This window comes from Oryx dammah, unplaced genomic scaffold (assembly GCF_014754425.2).
Source record: "Oryx dammah isolate SB20612 unplaced genomic scaffold, SCBI_Odam_1.1 HiC_scaffold_23, whole genome shotgun sequence".
NCBI lineage: Eukaryota > Metazoa > Chordata > Mammalia > Artiodactyla > Bovidae > Oryx > Oryx dammah.
The window spans coordinates 114,273,756-114,297,051 of record NW_024070207.1 but is presented as its reverse complement, the minus strand read 5'-3'; the positions used below and the strand labels follow the sequence as shown (position 1 = coordinate 114,297,051).

The 23,296-nt window shown below is 38.2% G+C and overlaps 2 protein-coding genes across 6 annotated transcripts in view; both read right to left on the bottom strand.

Moving 5' to 3' along the window:
- Positions 1-6,133: 6,133 nt before the first annotated feature.
- EIF1AX (eukaryotic translation initiation factor 1A X-linked) lies at positions 6,134-22,690 on the bottom strand. The gene is made up of 7 exons (XM_040266272.1): positions 15,355-22,690; positions 14,411-14,494; positions 12,214-12,317; positions 11,142-11,192; positions 8,542-8,623; positions 7,678-7,769; positions 6,134-6,255 (listed from the first exon to the last, which is right to left on the bottom strand). Exons 1-7 carry the CDS (start codon positions 15,368-15,370, stop codon positions 6,250-6,252), a joined length of 435 nt encoding a protein of 144 aa, XP_040122206.1. The 5' UTR covers positions 15,371-22,690; the 3' UTR covers positions 6,134-6,249.
- Positions 17,328-23,296, bottom strand: part of RPS6KA3 (ribosomal protein S6 kinase A3) — a 102,183-nt gene continuing 96,214 nt past the window's right edge. For all 5 annotated transcript variants that reach the window (XM_040266266.1, XM_040266269.1, XM_040266267.1 and 2 more), the window contains one exon: positions 17,328-22,819. In XM_040266266.1, the coding sequence (XP_040122200.1) occupies positions 22,697-22,819 (123 nt within the window). In that variant the 3' untranslated portion in view covers positions 17,328-22,696. The remainder of the gene's footprint in view (positions 22,820-23,296) is intronic.

Genomic DNA, 23,296 nt, shown 5'->3' with positions numbered 1-23,296 from the left:
AGCCAGGAGACTCCGGGACGCCAGCTAGGTGAACCTTCAAGAAGAGCAGGGGTATGTAAGTCTGCCTTCCAACTGTGCCCCTGGCTCCCTGGCTGACTCCACTCGAGTACTACTCAATGGTTCCTTCCTTACTGGAGCACAAATAACGCACACAGGTACCCGTAACAGTGTCTGCCTGCAATGCAGGAGGACCCGGGTTCGATCCTTGGGAAGATCCTCTGAAGTAGGGAATGGCAACCCACTCCAGTATTCTTGCCTGGAGAATCCCAAGGACAGAGGAGCCTGGCGGGCTACAGTAGTCTGTGGGGTCAGAGCTGGACACGACTGAGCAATTAACAAACACTACCACTACTAGAAGAATCTCTGTAAGAACATCTCTGCTGCAGCGTTCTCTGTGGGATGGTGACCAGCCCCCAGGTTTTAACTTACACCCCTCGGGGAAAAATGCATGATTTAAAAAAGAGGAACAGAGCTGAATGTGGGTTGGGACGGCCCCTCCCAGGGGGGGGTATGTGATGATGATGAAAACGTTCTACATTATGGTGATGGTTGACTCTTTTAAGTGTATGAAAAACCACTGTACATTTTAAATGGGTGAACTTTATGGTGTGCAAATTACACAAAAAAAAACCCACAAAACCCTGACAAGTTGAAGTCCTCAGTAACTTATAGCTGGGTTCTTAGTGAAAAGCTTGGAAAGAGTCCCTTTGTTGGCACAAAAATGTGATGAACATTTTCCTGACACTCCCAAAGGTGTGCTGGGTGTAGGGTGCAACTATGGTGAGATAGCCAGGAGTTTAGACACAAATGGGCATGAAAGTGGGCAAGCTGGGGCTGGTCCCTTGGCTGTAATGAATAGTGTTCCTAACCCAATAAGATTAAAACAAGTTAATTAGGGCACCAGAGCTTTTTTTTTTCTTCTTACAGTGGAAGGACAGTCTTAACCATTGGACCACCAGGGAATTCCTTGAACAACTTGAAATCTGTTAAACCACCTAGTATGTTAGTCGAATGCAGCAGTTCTCAATTTTTTTTTTTTTTTTTTGCCTCAGAGCCCCTTTACAGCAGGGGTTGGCAAACTACAGCCCATGGGCCAAATGTAGCCCACTTTTACTTTTAATAAAGTTTTACTGGAATATAGCCACTGTCATTTGTTTACATCTTATCTCAGACTGCTTTTGTGAAACACCCACAGAGCTTAGTTGTAACACAGATCATAGAGCCTACAAAACTTAAAATATTTTGGTCCTTCAGTAAAACCTAATTCCTACTTTACACCTAAAATTAAGACTCTGAAAGAACTCTATCTGCTGATGCTGGTAGATATTTTCCAAAACTGTTTTTACCTGAAAGTGCCCATGTTAATATTGCAACCCCATCAGTTTTCTTTGAAGTACTAAGTTCACTTGGGGGAATATTTATGTTAGAAAATTTTTAGGTTTGTTCAACAATAAACATAAATTTTAACATAAATAACATCTCTTTATCGTCCAGCTTAACTGAAAATTGAGTCTCATATCTGCTTTTGTATTCAATGTATTACAGTAGGTTGTTAAAACACATGAAGAAAATCTAGCCTCTATGTCCTTGGAAAAGAGAGAAATAGTTTAATGCTTTCCAGGTAAGTATGTTCTTGATACTACATCCAATCTTGACAAATGGTAACTTCAAGTTAGTTGCAATGTACAATCTGACACTGAATCATTGATCTTTTCATACTAGTACACTAAAATGCAACAATCATTTAGAAAATACCGCTTGACTGCTAGTCTTCCAAATGTCAACACATTTCATTCTATGGTATTAAAGTCACATCCATTACTACCACCACTGACCTCTTCACTGTGAAGCTGGCAAGCTAATGGTGGCAGTTATCAATTTCCCCCAACTCTTTTTCACTTAAAACTCAAATTTTATCACCTCCAACAAATGCTTTCTCCTTGGAGTGACAGTCAGCACAAACCCGTTTCAGTAACTAGTTAGTTGTTCAAGTAAAAATGGTATTCCACGAAAAATGATGGCTGGTGCAGTTTGCAACTCAATAATCACAGTTTTTCCCTGAGACAACTATGTAGAAGAGATGTGTAGAAGACTGCCACACTAAAAGAGTTAGCAGGGTGCTGCTGGGATTCTTCGGTTAGTTATATAACCACTCTTGACAGTGTCGTATAGCTGTCTCATACTTCCTTTGGAAGCTTTTTTCTTTAAGAATATAGCCTACTTGTAGCTCGCACTTTAAAAGATGCTTGAGATACATTTTAAAGAAACAAATCCCTGTACAGAGGATTTGTTAACAAGATTAATCATTTTACTGCATGTCAGAGACACTGTAAAACTTGCTTTTTAAAAGAAATTGTTATCGAATTTGCAAAAAGCCAACTAATTCTATACCTGACAGTCTGGTGGATCAAATCAGCAATGAGACCTTACTCAGATTTTGTCTTCACTTTTTGATCTTCCATTATCAGGTTGTGAACCAAACAAAGCCTGGATTGCAATAGAAAAGACTGGCTTTTTAAAAGTGAGAAAGTTGACCAGAGAATAAATATCTACTTCTGTCTCCACACAGCATAAAATAAGGTCCAGTGAATGGGATTCTGGGAATTTGAGATCATTCTGGACAACTGATCTAACATTAGAAAATGTCTTCAGTAGAGGTTTGTAACAAATTCACTTGCCCAGAACATCCTGTATCTGGAGTCTGACCAAATGGATTCATTCAAATCAAACACAGAAATAAAAAAACAGATAAGTATACATTTCCCTCATATATCACAATTTTTTTAATCAAAATTTTAAGAATGATCATGAATAGTTTAGTTTGAAACATCATAGACAGTTTAAAAACAATTTCATACGATGTTGAAAGTTATTTCTATATTTTATTTCTAATTGCAATAGTTTGCATCTGATTCCAGACAATTGGAATTGTAATTCCAAACAATGGGAAAAGAAACTTCCAAATCAGTACTAATTACCTGTCATGAATCTACTGTAAGAGACTGATTTAAGACTTAAGAATGAAATATGACCAGAGCTATCAACAATACTAAACTTTCTCTAAAGAAATATAGAGCAAGTTAGTATTTTGCAAAATATCCTTAGGCAATTTAGAAAATTCCATCTGTTAGTCTTACGCTGAATTAAATGAGGGTGGTAGCAATTATTTTAAATACTATGTTGACATAAATATACAAATATATTCTACACACTTCTTTTATTATAGGAACCAAAGACTGCAAGTGAAAGAGAATATAAAAGGCATGCATATTGTATCTTATAGTCCTATCAAGTGAATAGTAGTGAACACTGCTATGAAGTGCATCACATGTGAATACATTATTAATCCTTCCAATAATGCTGATTCTGCAGGTACTGTTATCTCTCATCTTACAGGAGGAAGGCCCTGAAGCTCAGACAAGCTGGAGGTGGTATGCGTGGTCACCTGCAGGTAAAGGGCAGAGTGGGGGCTGGGGCACAGGCTGCTTGACCCCAGAGTCCATGCTCTTCACTTATCACAAGGCTTCCTAAGCACAAGGCAGCTGTGGAGGAAGAAAGGATATAGTCCAACACTCTCCAAATTCCTGAGTGTCTTATCACACTTACTAGTAAGACTTAATTCAGATTTTGTTCTTTTCTAAACAGGAAGAAAAATGCAAGAATGCTACTTTAAGGTAAATAAAAAATACAAAGTGGTATGCAAAAGTTCATGGGAGTCCAAACTGTGTAAATGAAACTCCCCCTTAGTAATAAGCAGGATAGAAATCTAAACATCTGATACTGAAACAAATCTTTATAATTTAATCTTTATGATTGTCAGGGAACATACAGAACTTACTTTTTATTTCACTGTCAAGCCACACAACACTGGATGTTGTTAAATCTGTATGCAATAAAGTATAAATCCAGCTAGGTATTTTATTTGAAACATGCTTTTATCTATTTGATTACTCACTTGCTCAGTATTGACAGCAGTTTACATCTATTAAAGTTGTTATGCAAAATCCTATATTTTATATTTACACGAGATGAGATTAAGTTAAACTGTAAGTCACTATGAGTTTTGTAAGCAACTATGTTTATAGCCACAATTCCATGGACGTGGTGAGTAAACCAATGATCATTAATACAAGAATTTTCATCATGCATAGCTTACAGGCTCCTTAAGAGGTAGTCTCTTTGAGAAGCTGGATGTTCAAGAAAGATTCAACAGTCAAACAATTAATTCTTGGCAAGTCTTTTTTTTTACACAAACATTTGCTTTGGTTATTTAACCACCTTAGTAATATGACTTATTTATACTCTAACTGGAATAAACAGTGTGTATAAAAACACAAGCCTGTCAAACTCAATAGTGGTAACTATTACACTCTCTTTGCAGTAAGTATCATTCTTGGATTTCAAACACTTTATTTTCTTTCAGGGCACACCTTATGGCACTGTATTGTAGGAATCAAACAGCATAACAAAAAAATTTTTTTTCCTTAACGACCACTTCCATTCCAAATTCATGTGAAATATAATCAAATCAGTTAAACTCACTTTTAGACAAGCAAGTAAAATAATTCCTCCAAGTAGTGTTGCAAATGAACTACTCGTTTACCCCAACTATTTTAATCATCGTGATTCGAGATCTTCTAGACTGCAACAGCACCAGATGGGACTGTTACTACCTCGGCAAGAAAAGTCACTTGCAAACACAAGAATCAGTGTCATATTTGTAATTTGAAAAGAATCTTTAGACAAACCATTTGTTAAGGGAAGTAGAAAAACCAATGTTGGCGTTGCACCACCCCTACCATGAACTGTAGCACAGATGCAGGGTCAAAACATTCTTGGCAAGATAATGTGGAGGAAAGATCTACATATGGCACAAATTTAGCAAAGCACTTTTATGTACAGAAGCCTAAATATCTTAGGAGGTTTAGATTACTCCTTATGTCATTACTTCATGATGACGACAATCATGAAGTCAAATTTTTTCAAAGCTGTTTCCTTACAAGTGTTAAAAGCTACAAGGACTTCTTTTATATGATTTCTACGTAGCTAGTGAGGCCTAGGTCCTGCCCTTAATTTCATCTTACTAGAAGTGATAATAGAAAACTAAGTAACACAGGGTAAATCTAAACTGCCAATAAAATACAAGCAAAAACACCTATACACATAATAAAATACATCCTAAACACAAAGGGTTTAATATTCTCTACAGCACAATACTGACTTTTATTATATTTCTCCCTTGTATGCAGCTCTTCCATTCAGAAACTGGAGACCATCTTTTCATTTCATTGTTATGCCTTCCTCTTTTCCCAGCTTAGAGATACTTTCCAAAAGGCTTAATTTGTACAAGCAGTTATGAAATTAAATTTTCATTTACACCTAAGTGTTTAAAAAGTGCTCAAAATTCCAGCTTACACATATATGACTTCTGAAAATAAAACTTTGAACATTATCTTTTTGTTTTGCAAAAATATTCTACATAGCATGTGATCAGTCTTTTGTTTGGGAAATCATCTGTGTAATAGTAAGTTTAAAAAAAGGCTGATAACTATATCAATGTCTCTAATGTTAAGATAACTGGGTGCCACCTAGTGTTTGATTTCTGCAACTACTAACTCTACAAATTCAAAATTGCTATTAAAACCCAGGTTCTAAAAACTTCACTTTGGAAATGCCTTTTTCATTGACAGGCTTACAGTGGCAAAATAAGATCATGAAAAAAAAAGTATATGATTTCAAAGTTAGTATAAAAACAGCCAAATGCTTCTTAAATATGAAAAACAGAACAATCATTTTTTACTTCAAATGAAGATTTCTGCTTCCCTTAAATTGTACCAAAATCTTAAGGGAACTAGGTAACTGGAATATATAAAAATTCATTGTACAGTCAACAGGTAAGTCAAAACTAGGGCTTAATTATAATTTATAACAAGTGTATGGCAAGTGGTTTATTCAAAACATCCATTTACTTATTACTGGAAGTGGTCAAAGTGGGAAAGGCAGTAATGCATTTTTTTCCTTTTGTGAAAGAACAGACTTCCATTATACCAAAAGAACAAAGTGGCCTTAACATTTCACTTAAGAGAATTCAGCATTACCAGTTTTTAAAGAAATACCTTAGAAACAAAATCACTCTGCTTTAGCAAACTGTGCTGCTAATGAAACTTTTATTTTAATGAGTCACAGTTAAACATTCAAACTGTTGAACAATCTTCAGAGAAAACTGGAATGTGCATGGCTGAGTTCGCTTTAGATCTGGAAGAAAAAAAATCACATCAACCAAAAGAATTTTTATACTCCAAAAGTCTACCTCATGTAAGGGGCACATGCACCCTCTTCTTTAGACTATCTGGGAAACAAATTCAGTTTGCTGAGGAAATTCTGTACACTAGGACTTTCTCAATTCTGGTCTGCTGCCAGTGAATCTTTACAAATTCCTTCAGAATGCTATACGTTATGCAGAATATTATCTGTAAAGATTAGTGTCTCCGTCCTTTCATGCTAGTGACTAGAAATTTATCTCGGGGGTGGGAGCAGACACAAGGAGTGTTACTTCCTTAAGAAAGGGCCAAGTGTGATACCAAATTCTCCTACCAGTCAACCTGGTTATAGAGGTGAAGGCAAGAATACACAGAAACCATTTGGAGAAACACCTTGGGGAAGAAGTAGTGTTCTCAGCTGATAAAACAACTTACAAAACGTACAAGCCAACTCAAATTACTTTAATAACTACTGTCTTTATTATCCCAGTTCTGAGGAAGCACTGGCAGAAATTTAAAAATATTTTTCTTAGAAAAGCTTTACCCTATCTAGATGTTCACCCTATCACCTCTGTGTATGTGACTTCAGACTCAGGCATGTTCTCTGACTAGGTTCTTAAGTTACGAACAGTTTAGTCACAGGAATCCTCTCGCTCAGGGGTCTCCAAATGGAGGTAACATTAAAAATAGAATGATGGATTTATTTCTTAACCCTTATTAATTTTCTATTTTAGGGTATGCTTTAAAATACAGTACTGTAGGTTTTGTGCTCAAATTTTCCTTAAGTCATGGTGTATTCTAAATGGTTTGGAGATACATCAAAATATGTAAGATGGACTGACAGATGAATAAAGTATAGACAGAAATATGATACACCAAGTATAGAAATATGTTAATTGTAGAATCTTGGTGGTAGGTATCACTTAACTCAGTCTTCCTCAAGACCAGTCTTTGCTTTTTTGGGGCAGGGGGGCTGTGCCACAAAGCTTGTGGGATCTTAGTTCCCTGACTAGGGATCAAACTCAGGCTGTCAGCAGTGAAAGCACAGAGTCCTAACCACTGGCAATCCAGGGAGTTCCTTTAACAGGGCTTTTAATGTTATGTTGTAATTCCAATGCTTCATACCAAACTGGTTCAAACAAGATTATTCTTTTAATATACTAGTTTCAATTAAGAGAAGGCATGTTTGTACAACACAGGGAATATAGCCACTTATAAGAAAAGGCCTGTTTCTTGGATAAAATCTTATTTCTCACAATTGTCTGCTAAATTTCTTAACAGCTCTCTCTCTAGATACTCTAGCAAATACTGATCTTTTCAGGAAGAAATATTGAAAAAGATCATAAAATTCTCATAAGCACTAACAATTTGACTAGCACAAACGAAAGTTGAGAAAACACAAGGTGCATCAACTTACATCATCAATGTCTTCATCATCATCTCCGATGTCATCAAACTGGATTTCATCATCATCTCCAGGACCAAATGTATCAGTTTCATTGATTTTAGCTTAAGAAACAATAACAAATATAGTCATATAATATAGCCAAGATATTAACAAAAATGAATTAAAGTGCCTACTGAAAGCAGCAGTTGGGTATCAAACGTTGAACTATACAAGTCAAACTTTGAATCTGTTTCATTATCAAAAATAGCCTCATAACGTCTACCTAACCACCCTAGTATATAGAACACTATTTTACACAACATCTCTAAGTCAAGATGGAAATAGTTTTCTTTTGTTCACCAAGGTATTTTTAGTGAGGCTGGCTCCAATTAAACAAACTCTAAACTATTACAACTCCTAGCTACACTTCAAAAAAGGTAGCACATGTTAACAACCCAGAAATTATCAAACACGTCAATCAGAAAAATTTGGTTATATCATGCTTATCCCTTAATAACAGAAATGAACCAGGAACTACTAGTCTTATTCCCAGATATATTAGTATTTCCTAGATTGGAAATGTGAAGTAAATAATTACAGCAGGATTTTCACACCCAAGTAAAATTACAGTTTTCTTGGTAATATGCAACAACCAAAATATAGTCCAGGGCTCAAAAAGGATAAATCCTCACCAAAAGTATAGTTATTAGAACAGAGTCTCAATTACTTTCTTCTTAAGGTGTCTAGTAATATGAAGTGAAGGCAGGCATACTTGGACTGAATCACATAAAGACAAAACTAAATATGCAAAATCAAAAAAATTCTATCAAAATTCCTTCATTTAAACCATCAAGGATTAACAGCATATTAACAGGTTAATAACTCAGACATTACCATGTTCTGGAAGCTCGCCATATGCTTTCAGGCTTCTAGCCTCATCTGCATTGTATTTTAAGATTACATCAGCTTTATTATCCTTAAAAAGAGACACATAATGTTTAAAAATAATTATGCCAAAATACTATCCATTAATTTCATAAATTAGTTTCAAACTTTTCTTAAATTTTAAAGTTTTCTCCTACCCTCTGAAAAACATTCTTGGGTTTAAGGGTTTAAGTCAGTCTGAAGAATCTTGCATATGTAAGTGAATAATTATCAACAAGCTTAGGGAAGACATTTATATAGATTTCACTTCAAAAGAAGCAGAACTGTGCAGACCCAATTTTTAAGATTATTTAGTTACCCTTTGATTAGAAGTCTTTTGAAAAATAAAAATTCACTGGGACCACAATTTAGGTGATTAAACACTAATTCAAAAATTGAGACTGGGATAATGACCTAAGGGAATTATTATACTTTTTCATAATCAGTGGTTCTTAGGGTACAAATCCATCAGAATCTCTTATGGAGCTTTAATGTCTATGCTCAGTCATTTCTGACTCTTTGTGATCCCATGGACTGTAGCCCACCAGGCTCCCCTGTTCATGGAATTCTCTAGACAAGAATACTGGAGTCGGTTGCCATTTCCTCCTCCAGGGGATCTTCCCAATCCAGGGATCGAACCCATGTCTTGGCAAGCAGATTCTTTACCACTACCTGGGTGGAGCTTTTATATCTCCTGATAAATTAGGAGTTATGGAATGAAGCCCATGAGAGTGTATGGCTATTTCTGATGCAAGTGTCCCACTGAAAATGAATGCTTCATAACATTCACACTTCCCCAACTGAAAAGAATCTGACTTAAGGAAGAAAAATGGGTTTGAAGCTGATTGTTTCAACTTCAAAAAAATTTTTGGACCTGAAAGCAGGTCCAAAGAAAGGCAGGAAAGCGATCACAGTGACCCAAGAATGGTATGATTCAGGACCAGCCCTTCTCAAAAAGCATTATGTACAGAAGCCCAAGGGGATTCTGGTTAAAACACACATTCTGATTGAGGCGCCCTGGGGTGGGGTCCAAGAATCTGCATTTCTAACAAGTAACTGAAAGCTAGTGATGCTACTGGCCCCTGTACCACCCTCTCAGTGGCAGGGGCATAAAAGAAGGATCATGGGAAATTAAGAATCAGAACATTTATTGTGGCTGTCATTTTAAGAGTATCAATAGGAATGCTACCCAGGTGGCACTAGTGGTAAAGGACCCACCTGCCAATGCAGGAGACTTAAGATACTCGGGTTTGATCCCTGGAGGAGAGCATGGCAACCCACTCCAGTATTCCTGCCTGGAGAAGCTCATGGACAAAGGATCCTGGTGGGTTACGGTCCCTGGGGTCACAGTCAGACACAACTGAAGCAACTCAGCACGCTAGCATGCATGCATGAATGTTACATCTTTCAGAACCTTGACTTCCGTATCCGTCAAACAGGGAATTAATTCTACTTCTGAGGTTCTCTTTAAGATCAAAAGAAGAAAATGGACATTAAAATAATATGAGTTTAGAGCACGCTATCTCAATGTCAGCACTGTTTATGTTTTCAGCCATATAATTCTTTGCTGTAGGGACCAATCTGTGTGTTTTAGGATGTTCAGCATCACCCTTGGTTTCTATCAATTAGATGCCAGAAGCACTGCCCTTTACCCCCACGTGTACAAACCAGTCATGTCTCCAGACACTGCCAAATGTCTCCTGGAGGAAAGTCACCCACAGTGGAGAACCATTGATTTAAAGTAGTAATTTTAATTCTTTATTCTGGAACATACATTTAAAAAATCAGAGTATGATGAGAGTTATAAAAATAGAGACACTATCACTCAAAATGTAAACATATACATGGTGCTGAGTTCCAATAGGTGGAAACCAAATAGATTTCACAGACTCACAATGGGTAGTCTCCAGGTAGAGATCACTGAAGGGTAACTACCATTTTCTTCCCTAAGTTCCCATCTAAATTTAGAGGACAAGAGTTGGATATGACTGAGTGACTGAACACACACACTTTTATCATGATTTATCTTGTAACTGCTTGTGTGCCTCTTATTCTCTCCACTGTCAGGCCATAAGCATTTTGTGAGATGGCAGCCTGACTCACTCAGTTGTATCCCCTAGAGTAATGGTTTTCGTATTTTTATTTCAATATGTATAAATTAAAAAAAATTGGGGCAGGCAGGCACTCCAACACAAAATTACATTTTTATTGTTATCCTGCCAACTAAGAACACTAACAAAACTACAGTATAGTATCCTTCATTCCAAAAAGGGAACTTCTAAATATCCAAAAGAGAAAAAGGAGTATTTAGCTTCATGAAAAACTCACACTGTGATTCTTCTATAGTGAAAATGCAGACTCCATAGACTGGCACTGGGGAACCGTGACCCCTGGGGTACCCAGCACAATGCCTATGACAGAACTGGCCCTTAAGAAACGTTTACTAACACAATACTGAGCAGCCTACTGGCCTGGGAACTGATCAAATTTGGCTATGACTTATGTTCTAAACATCAGTTGCTCACCAAATTCAAGCAAGTAAACAATGAAAATTTTAATAATATTTTTACCTGGTAGTCCCGTAGACCAACCAATATAATGTCTGAGGTATTAATCCAGACCTATAAAAGCCAGAGCAGGTTACATTTAAAATAAAAATATTCAACCAAGAGCAATGTTGAGTCAGTCTTCCCACAACACATACATACTATTCACTCAATTGTGGGTAGAGCATCTACATTTAGAATTAGGGGAAAAAAACTACAATAAGCAGCTGAGCCATTTTAAAGTTTCTATCATTTGGGATATTAGAAAAATAACAATTTAACTACTTGACAATTTAATAATTCCAGAGGACCAACGATTAGTTTAGCAATTAAGGGATTTCTAATACTGAACCACTCCAAGTGGTTAGTTACCCATTACATATGAGAATAGTAAAATTAGAAATGTGGTTTTACCTTCCCTCCATGTACTCAAATACACACAGGAAACAAAATCCCTTTAGTTTGGTAACAGAAGCATTAATGACCCAATTATTTTTTTAATCATAAAGTCAAGATTAGAGGGACTTCTAACCAACCTCATGAATAAATAAATCTGCCCGATCAGCTACACTGATGGGAAATTAATCATTTCTTTCCAAGGCTGCTCATTCATGATTTCAATTCAGGAAATTTAACATTAATACAACATTTATTTACCATTAATTCATATTCAAATTTCTTAATACTCCTTACAACTATTTCCCCCAACCCCAAGTCAGAACCTAAATAAGGACCACTTACTGCACATAACCAATAAGTCTCTTTAATCTTCTTTACATTGAAATAGCCCTTCCAGCATTTTTTTTCTTTCATGACAGTAAAATTCCATGTACTGGATTGGCCAAAAAGCTGGTTTGTGTTTTTCCTTAAGTTGTTACGGCCAAGCCAATATTTACAGTCAGATGATTTGTTTTACAATGTGTCCCTCAATTTGGACTTAATTATTTCTCACGATTAGATTCAGGTTAACCACCTTGGGCAGGAATACAACATAAATGATGCTAAAAAAAGGTCCCTGGCCCATAAAAACCTTACCGCCATTTCTCCCCCTTTAACCATAATTTTATATTAAAATAAAACAAGTCTCCACAGCTACCTTCTTTCTCAGTTTCCCTCTGATGTGGCACAATCTCTTAACACCATCGAAACACATCGCTTCCAATCGTCCATTTCCCAACATTTTGATCACTTGGGCATACTCTGGATGAGGGAAAAGAAGAGAGTATAGGACATTGCTCAATTTCTGATAAAGGCAACTTAAAAGTCCACGTAGGTTCATTAGAACATATAGGTGTGTTGGTTAGGAGTAAGTATTTGCAGTAAAGTAAGTACAAGGGCATGATATACACCAACCTAGTATACAGCAGAGCCAAAATCAAAGCTGTGGAATGCCATGTCCATGACAAGCTGTCTCTATTAGAAATATTTTAATTACCTTACTTACTCACTGTGAGTTCAGTAGACTGACCACTGTCTTCATCACTGTATGCTCTACTTCTGGAGATCAAAGTGGCTTGTACCAAAATATACACTAAAATGTTCCTCATCAATAGCTCACTTTGGATCCTCACCCAGTTATGGATCTCCTTTCCCTTAGAGGAAGGTTAGCCTTTAGAGACTGGTCACAACACAATTTTTGGTACACTAGCAAATAAAAGCAGCTTGAATGTTATTACTGTCTTTGTTAAATTAGTGATTATTTTGGGTTTTGTAAAGATGGAAAGATGTTCCCAGGCAAATGCCAAATTTTTAATCAAAATCTTTCCAAAATGGTACCAAGGAAGCCACCCTGTTTTGTTGTCATTCGAAAAACTGAGATTATACACTGGCTTGCACAAGGGCCATCTCTTGTGGCCCAGAAGATCGGAGGTGGGGGATGGGGTCACTCCCAAAACTTTTCTCTTACTCAAGTTGTGTTTAAGAAGAGGCTATCCACCAGTGTGTAAATATAATGAAACCTAACTTTCAAAGGTTCACCTGTGGGATTGCAAAGTGGCAGTGTTACTCAGACTGCAGTGAATCTAGCACCCAATTACCACCTCAATATTGCTGGTCAATTAAAAGGTAGCCTCTCTTCCAAAGAGGGAGGGGGAAACATGAAAAAGAACTAATGGTAGTCAAAATAAAGTCAATTGCTAAAGGAGGTAAAAATGAGCAAGGGTAAGAAATAAAAAGGTCTTTCAGCCAGATACTGTGTTTCATTTTCAGTGGCTTATATATATTCATGGTATGAACAAATTCATCAAGTTCTATAAAAGAGACAATTAGAAAAAGTTATTTGTTAAAGACTGCTGGAAATTACTGAGATAAATAGAAAATTTTAAATATGATTATATACTGGACAGATAATATATTCACGTTAAAATACCTGAGTGTGAGTTGGTGATGGACAGGGAAGCCTGGCATGCTGCAGTCCATGCGGTCACAGAGAGTCGGACACAACTGAGTGACTGAACTGAACTGATAACCTTAGTTATCTGAGAGAAGAGACTTGTTCTTAGGAGACACATGATGAAGCATTCATAGTAAGGGAAAAGTACCACAGTACCATGATGTCTGCAGTCAACTTCCAAATGGTTCAAGACGGATGGAGACAGTCAGTCAGACACACACACACACACACACACACGTGCGCGCACATGTGAAGTGTTTAAGGGAATTCATGGTACTTAAATTACAACTTTTCTGAAAGTTTGAAATTACTTAAAATAAAAACATGGGAAACTAGTGTTATTACTTAAAAATCTTAATCAGTTTGAAAAGGTCAAGTCAATGGTTCAGTTTCATTTCACTGTATTTTATAAATTATTGATAAATGCCAATACAAGGGAAAGGCTTTGGATTCATTCCTCTAATAACCATGGTCTATTGAACACACTATGTAGCACCATTCACTATCAAAAAAAAGCCAACCAAGTCATGGAATTGTCAACAATATAGCTTTTGAAGTTCAGTTCCCTCTGTTCAATTGTATTTGCCTGGGAACAACTTTCCAGCTTTACAGAGGGAACTGTTCAATTCATTCTTAGTTCTGAGTGTGTTCACATAAAATAGTGAAACATATGTATTTACAGAAATGCCATCAATCCTCAACAAAGGCTGAGTATACACGAAATAACTACAAAGAAATGCTCTGGAGAAGTGTGGGGGGTGAGAAGGTGAGAAGAGCAAAAAGGAACACCACATTTTTTTGCTCCAGATTATGAACAGTATCTTTTATGTTTAGAAATTGAATATCTTTATTTACAAAAGAGAACTATTACTGAAAGAAACCTAACTTATTAAATGCTTACCTTGCCCATCTTCTTTGAACACCAGCTCTCTCTTTTCAGATTCATTCTCATTTTTGCCTCTGCGTCTGTTTTTACCTCCTTTACCTAATGGTTTTTAAAGAAAAAGACATTATCTGCAAAACAGTAGAAAAAGAAACTAAAGCTTATAAAACGTTCATGACTAATTTTATAAAATAAGGTCTCTCTGTACCTGCTCTCCCAAATGAAAGATCTGTGTGCAAAAAGATAACTGGGCCAGAGGCGGCCCTGACAGAGTTCTCACTACTGTAATGGAACACACTGATTTTTGTAGTAGAGGGAAAGAAACAATCGTGGCAACTCTTGAGAGTTTACATTGGATCTGTAGAATACATCAAGCCAGTAAAAAAGCAAGGTCCTAACTGCCTGAACTTGGAAACAACCAAGATGTCCTTCAGTAGATAAACGGATAAACTGTGGTATTTCCATATAATGAGTACTATTTAGTAATAAAAAGAAGTAAGCTATCAAGCCCCCTTTATTATGGAAAGGGAAGAGTCTCAATAATACCCAGCAACTGTCCATAAAGAATCCCATGCGGGAGTACTGATAACACCCTGCGAAAGTTAACAACTGCCGCTAAGGCCTGTGGCGCCCATGTGGGAAGCCCAGGCCGCACGGAGGTCTACCCACAGGTCCCTATAGCGCCGGGGTCTGTCTGGCGCGAATTATGAGCAGAAGCACACGTTCTCCCGCAGGAGGCCCTTCAAAAATGGCGTCGGCTCCACCCCAATGTGACCAAACTGGAAGCCTGAAGTAACTTCCCAGCTCCTCCCCCGAGACCAGAATCGCGTCCGGACAGCCTAGCTGTGTGAAGGCAGGCCGGAGAGGAAAGTTACTGCGGCCTAGGGCATCCGGAGGCCGCGGACAGAGCAAGGGAGACCGGGCAGAGGGGAGTCGGGGTCCTGAGGTTCAGGCGGCATTACCTTTATTCTTAGGCATGGCGGTGACGACGCACTTGAGGCGTCTCCGACTTCTCTCCGGGTGGTGGTGGCGACTCCTCCGAAGGGAGACGCGTGAGATAGGGTGACACGAACCGGCTGCAATAAACCGGGTCGCGTCTGCGGGAGTCTAGCGACGGACGCCTTCCGAGATCCGCCTTCACCGACGCTCGGCCGCAGCAAATGGCGTCGCGCCTGCTTGCGTCCGTTATCCCCACCTCCCAACGTCAGCAGGCCACGCCCCCTATCTATGGCGCATGCGTAGCCGGCTGACTCCTATTGTTAGATAGGCAGACGCACTCTCAGACCTTTGGTGGAGCCCCGCGGGGGGGCGGGGGTCGGGCAAGTGAGCCCGGGAGCAGGGGCGGGGCCGTGAGCCTGGGAGCAGGGGCGGGGCCATGAGCCGGGGAGCAGGCGGAACCTTGGAGGCAGTGGGCGGGGCCGAGGCGCCGCAGTACAGGCGTACTCACGTAGCGCCCCCTGCTGCCTGACGCCAGACTTCTACTCAATTCAGTTCAGTCCCTCAGTCGTGTCGGACTCTCCGACCCCATGGACTGTAGCATGCCAGGCATCCCTGTCCGTCACAAACTCCCAGACTTCTACTGCTTTGTGGCAAACTGGCGTCTTCAGGTTTGAGCTGCGGGTTCATTAATCTCACAGTTCAGTTTTATTACTTGTCCCAAAGAGTAATATTTACATGACACATTACTTTATAAGTGTCCCCTGCTAAGTCACTTCAGTCGTGTCCGACTCTGTGCAACCCCATAGATGGCAGCCCACCAGGCTCCCCCATCCCTGGGATTCTCAAGAACACTGGAGTGGGTTGCCATTTCCTTTTCCAATGCATGAAAGTGAAAAGTGAAAGTGAAGTTGCTCAGTCATGTCCAACCCTTAGCGACCCCATGGACTGCAGCCCACCAGGCTTCCCATCCATGGGACTTCCCAGGCAAGAGCACTGGAGTGGGATGCCACTGCCTTCTCCATAAGTGTCCCCTACCTCACGGTAAATCTAATTTGGTGGAGACCAAATCAGTTGCTTACTATTACCAGCGTTTAGCAAAATGTCTGGCACACAGTAGGTGCTCAGTACACACAGGAAGGGAGGGAAGAAGACAAACTCAGCATTAGGGGCTTAATTGTATCCTCCCAAAATCTGGAAAAGACTGATGCTGGGAGGGATTGGGGGCAGGAGGAGAAGGGGACGACAGAGCATGAGATGGCTGGATGGCATCACCGACTCGATTGACATGAGTTTGGGTGAACTCCGGGAGTTGGTGATGGACAGGGAGGTGGCCTGGCGTGCTGCAATTCATGGGGTTGCAAAGAGTCGGACACGACTGAGCGACTTAACTGAACTGAAAATTTGCATAGTTAACTCATAACCCCCAATACCTCAGGATGTGACTCTGGAGACAGGGTCTTTAAAGACGTAATTAAACTGAATTGAAATCATTAAGGTGGGCCCTGATCCAGTATGACTAGGTGTCTTTATAAACAGACATTAGGACACAGCACAGAAAGGAACACCGCATGAGCAGGAAGGTAGCAATCTACAAGCCCAGGGGAGAGACCTCCAAGGAAACCAATACTGCTAACACCCTGGTCTCAGACTGGTAGCCTCCAGAATGGTAAGAAAATAAATTTGTTTTTAAGCCACCCAGTCTGTGGTACTTTATTGGTAGCTTCAGCAAACTAATACAGCTGACTATGCAGGAGGAAGAGCTTCACTTTTAAGTAATCTTATTTTAAATCACTTTTCTGAAAATGTTAGCATTTAAACATTTTTTAAGGAAGTGGACATTCCTAAGTTACAGTTGTCAAACAGTGGTTCTCTACCAGGAATGGTTGACAATGTCTGGAGATACTTTTGGTTGTCACAACTTGGGAAGGAGGGCCATGCTGCTGGCATCTAACGGACAAACCTAAGCAAAATAATCTCATAAAAGGACATACATGCATTTATTTGAAACTTTATTATATAAATTTTCATTTCTTTTAAAGATTACAAAACCTGTTCTGTGACAGGAATACAAGCAATATTGTTCCAGGATTATTCGTGGATACATCTGAAAGAGCTTAGATTATACATTAATAGTATGATTTGAAAACTTCCCAGATTAGACTCTTAAGTAAAACAATTTAAAATATTCAGTGATATTTAATCCTTTACAAGCATTTCATAATCATGGCAGCAGTGCCAAGCATCTGATGAGATTTAACTACCAATAAAAGGTACAATACATATAAACTCATGATATGGTGTCATGGGCTTCTGGCATGCCTTACTAGAGAGAAACTAGTATAAAGTAAAATCATATATAAGAGTAGAAAAATATTTGTGACTTTTTTCTTTTTTAAAAACTGTTTAAGTAGATACCCACCCCTTTCCCACCCATGGCCAAAAATGCAAAATAATTACATCCCTTAGGTGTATACCTTCCCTTTTGCTTAGGGTAAGAGTTAAGATAAACGTAATACAGGTATATAATCTTAAGAGTTAAAAACTCATCACCCATAATTATTAAGGATGCTAAGGAATGGCAATACCTTGAAGCTTTTTTTTTTAATTAAAAAAGAAAGCCTTAGATGGTAAACTACACTTAGAGAAACGCAAACCAAAACCTTTGTCCTTATGCCCTTGCTTTATATTTAAAAGTTCTACTTTAAGTACTTGTTTGAAAAACTCAGTATACAGTTCACTCAGTACTATAGTGATAATAGGAGTAAAGATTTTCACTTCCATTAGATACTGAACTAATCTACTTAGAGAGGACTATTATAGCAACTCTCTTCTCACATACATTTACATACATTGTACTCAAATGGTATGTGCTCTAAAGAGGTTTTCTTGAGGTTTACACCTCTGTTTAGTCTCTAAATTTTCCTTTCCACTAATCTCTATTCAATGTCATATACTTTGCTAGTTGCTCTGGGAGAAGTCATGGACATTTAAACAGCTTATCATGCACTTCAAGGTTATATGGCAAAATAATGAGGAAAGTGCCTTTAGAGGTAGGAAGTAGGCTCTCATCCCAACCCTTGGTATGCCCTGTTATGAACAGTTAAAAGACTGGAATCAAAGTGGTAAATGTGAGACAGATAGTAATACAAGGCTTAAGAAAATTAAGTTGACTTTGCTACTAGAATTCATTGAGAACACTCAGTCACATTGGAACCAGTTACAGGTCATTCGATCACACAGAATACAGCAGTGTCAAAAATATATAAAGCGCACTGTAGATACAAAATCTTCTTGGCCATCCATATTTAGTTATTATCATTCTGTAGACTCTTCACTAGAAAAAGTGGTTAAGCATGGCTCTGCAGAACACCACAGTCCCAAGAAAGCAAATTAAAAAAAAAAACAACCAGCAAATTTCATTCCTTCATTAATTGGTCTCCACTAATGGTCACTTGGGGAGACCAGAAAAATGTAAGCAATCTGGAGGTGAAGAGAGGACTGTTTTCATTAATTGAAATAAAAATGCTGAGTTAAGTCAACTTATCTGTGAATTAAATAAGGCTCAAAGTATACATCCAGTTTGTTAGTCACATGGAAGTGGACCTTTCGGAAGACAGAGCTCTAGGACTAGTTGGAACCCCCTGGTTTAAGCACCAAGGTCAGCCATGGAACTCATCGTATTTGTTAATCACAGAAAGCAGACCTTTTCTGACCATTTACATTCCTGAGATATCTGTCCTAATGCCTTTGTAAATTTCAAATGTTCGATACCACCATAAGAGAGAATATTCTCTATAAAATACAGTCAAGTAGCCTGAAAAGTTTCAGCTCATGTGTAAAGGCCAGGAAGCTGAGAAAAATCACAGCCGTGTTGAAATGTGTGCTACTGGCTTTTATGGTGATGCACATTTGTACTAAGCCCCCAAATCGTGAATGCTTTTCTGCTCTCACCTGAGGCTGGATGTACCCTAGTGCTTTTCCTACCAACCCATTGTGCCCAATTATGAAGCCTTTCCTGGGCTGAGAGTAGGTACAGCTAACAGACTAGCCCCACTTCCCATGATGTTCTCTTCTCCCAACAGCAACCACTTCTTAAAAATAGATGGGAGAAGGTTGACCCAAACCAGCTCCTTGTAGCCCACTGTGTGTGAAACGTGGAATCTCTACTGGATACACACCACACCCTCTCCAGACACTCACCAAGGGACTTTTCCCAAAAGTCAGTCTCCAGCTTCACAGCATCTCAACTTTGTGCCTTGTCAAAATTACTATATTTTTGGACTTTTGGGGTTGCTTGCAAATAAATGAATCTATATCAAATCTGCTAAAGTGAAGAGTCTATTGTACTTAGAAAGAAGACATCTCTATGAATTAGGAACTGAAATTACTTACTTATACAAAAAGTTCAGAGGACAAAAAACTTACCTTAATTTAGCATCATCGCTTGAAAGGGAGGATAGAAAACACATGGTATAGTGTAATCCAGATTTTCCAGTATGTGCTTGATAATGTTAAATTCAACCTACCATTCTGGATATTATTTTGGATTATAAGCTAAGAGGAGGTTTGTGAAAGTGGCCTGTTAGTTTAGTTCCTTCTTTCATATTGAAATATCCTTCAGGCTGAACTAAAATCTCCTTGGAGGTAACCAGCAGCACTAATGGGAAAGGGCCTCACTCCCACAACTGCAGGGCCCAAGAGAAACTGGACTTGAAGAAATTAATGGAAAGGTTATCCCAGCACAGGCGCTACATTTAGAGCACATTGTTGGCCAAGTGTGTCTGCTCTAAGTCAAAGGCAATAGGAACACCAGAATCACAGATGAAATAAACTATGAACTGCTTTTTAGGCAGAAGGCCTTCAGTTTTGTGAACATATAACCAGTTATTCTCCAATAAAACTGGCAGCTCTTCTAGGCAGAGAAGGCAAAGAAGGCATTCATGTACCAGCAGAGGACTGCTCCAAGAACTATAGTTTTTGAACAACTCAGCACATGGTCGTATGATAGTATGAGGGGAAGGCAGCACGGTGTTATGAGGGAAAGAAACTGAATGGAAAGTTAAGGATTCTAGTCTTTGCTCTGGGTCTCAGGTTCTTTACATGCAATATGAGAAAGTTGGACTAGACAATTTATAAGGATTTACACATTTACTTCTGGTTTTAAAAGACTACGATTAACAATACACCTAAGCACTTATGAAATAGTGTCAGTGTCAAAAATCTGAAAAGATCTATTTTCTGCCTAGAATTACATAAGTGACAAGAATTTGGGATGACTCAGGTTTGAAACACTTAATAAAGAAAAAAAAAAAACTATTTCCAGGCAATGGAAAGCAGGTGTTAATCGTTATCATCCATATACTCAGGAATATTTTAAAACTTTCTCCATCTAGATTTTCTGAAATCTTTCCTCTTATGCATTTTTTTATTTAGAAGATAAATTTATATTTGATTTCTAGGCAATAATCATTTTGTGTCACCTGGGCAAAAGGCATGATCACTTTTCTCTTTCTCTTGAATTACACAGAGGAGAAGTTAAGGAATAACAAGTGGCTTCCAAGACATTTAGATAAACCATGCTTTCTTGGCTTTGTACTCTCAGGGGGAAGATTTAAAGCTTCTGGCAGGAAAAGACATTTTTGATGTAAATGGCTTAGTACATGACTAGGAAAGATCTGTTCAGGCACATTCTTGATGAGATAAGTAAATCACCTTTTCCTTGCTCATATGTTTTTCGTATTACATACTGATGTATGCTAGGTAGCTTGGCAAAGATACAGGTAATAACGGATGCAGACGTTTCTTTAATGAAATTGTGGAAACTACCAAATTTGATGTAGATAATGAATAAGCAGATATAGTGCCCATTATGAAAACTGATCATTTCTGAAATTAAAGACAGCATTATATGAAACTAACACAATATTGTAAACCAACTATACTCCAATAAAAATTTTTAAAAAAAGAAAAGAAAGCATTATATGGCTATAAATCATCAGGAGGAAATCAGAAAACACTCAATGCTAAACATTCACTTAGTCTACCCCAGCTATGATTTAAGGTTAGAACAGATAATATTTGATCCAGAATGTTTTATTCCCTAGAATAAGAAAGTTTAAGTCCAAATTTCATAGAGAGGCCCATGGCCTTTATTACATTCAAATTACTGTTTAATGTAGAGCATCTTAATGGGATATAACTCATTATGATTTCTTTTTCTTCCCCCCCACCAAAAAGCATACTTTTCCTGCAGGTAAACAAGAACAGGTATCCCGTTATTCATATGCTAAATTCTGCAATTTGATCTATTTAAACACGAAAAATCCAATGGGATTTCAATGACCTGTTGCTAAATTTTCCTTTGCCATCTCTTCACCATGCCTTTTAAAGGTCTTTGATGTATATTGGGAAAAATGCCAAATGTATGCCAAATTCTAAGTATGGAGACGATTTAAGATAAAAATGCAAGAACTACTTCCTTAATTAAGGAAAAAAGACCCTAAGGATTTGCAAAGTATATGGACTAACTTCATAGGTGTACTCTTGATGTCTGTCATACCACACACACACACACACACACACACACACACACAGTAACTTTCTCTATCACAAAAGCTCTCTAGGTTAGCCTGACAGAGCACCTGACTTTAAGAAACAAACAAACAAACAAATGAACCAGTGAAACAGACATGGGGAAAGATATGTACATTTTGGAAGTATTACATTCAAAGGCTGTTCTACAATCTGGCCATTTTGAGGGCTGTCCAACAATACTGTTAATCCAGGTGAACTATTTAACCAGATTTAATAGTCAATTGATTAATAATAGATTCCAAGTTAAACAAGGCATGTATACGTTAAAGAAAGCAGTACAGAAATGTACTGTATATGAACTGTTTACAAAAACATACAAAATGTTGGATGGCACAAGGGATACAGTGCTAATAGAAACGGATTGTTTAAGCTAAGTGCTTAACATAAACTGTCCATCCCTATAACTAACGAAGAATATTTAAGGGACATGAAATATTTCCTATAAAAATAATGCTATGTGGTGTAGAGTACTTTATTCAGTGTATTTTTAGGTGGTATTCATGTGTTCATTATTATTCTTGTTGATTCAGTGAATATATCTTCATCATGTTTCCATTTTCATTTCATCCGAAGCTCCAGGAAAATCTAACTTGCTAACAATCATTTAAAGCGAGAAGAGACAAAAGCGGGAGCAGCAGCAGGAGCAGCAGCATTATGGGTACCAGCTGGGACAGTGTGTGCTTGCAGGTGCCTCTCAGATATGTGCTACCTGTCACCAGAACTTGTGCTATCAACTTACACCATGGTACCAAATATCTCACTGAGGTCACTTCACAGGGCTGTAGAGGTGATTTTTTTAATACCTCTCCGCTGAGCAAGAGTAGAGCGGCCTACTGGTTCCAAAACTGGTGACTGATTACGGTTTAAAGCAGAGTATGTAGCTGCCATGGCACCCTGAAAACAGGAAAGAAAGGTCACAAATAATGACAGTGGGTAGTCACTTATACACAGAATATGAAATGAATTTTCCCCAGATAATTTCTTCACATGCAAATTTATATAGATTTTATTAGGCTCATAATGAAAACAATCACACTAGTCAAATCCTTTGATCTAACTAAAATTGAAGAGGCCAATGAGGGAGGTTGAAATTATGGATGAGAGAGGACAGGGGTGGGCTCATAACAACCAGTCCTTACTTTTCTCTGGATTATTCAATTGTTTTTTACCTCTGCAATCCTTTACCATGAGAGTCAGCAAGGAATGCTGTTTTGGAACTTGTGTTTTACCACTGCTGACAACCTCAAAGAGTCTGCTTTGGGTTGTATGTAAGAAAGAACAAAGAAAAGTCAGGAAGTCCACAAAGCTTATCTGATTAATAAACTCAGAAATCATTCCTGAACTAGCTTTAGGGTGGTATTTTGGCACGCC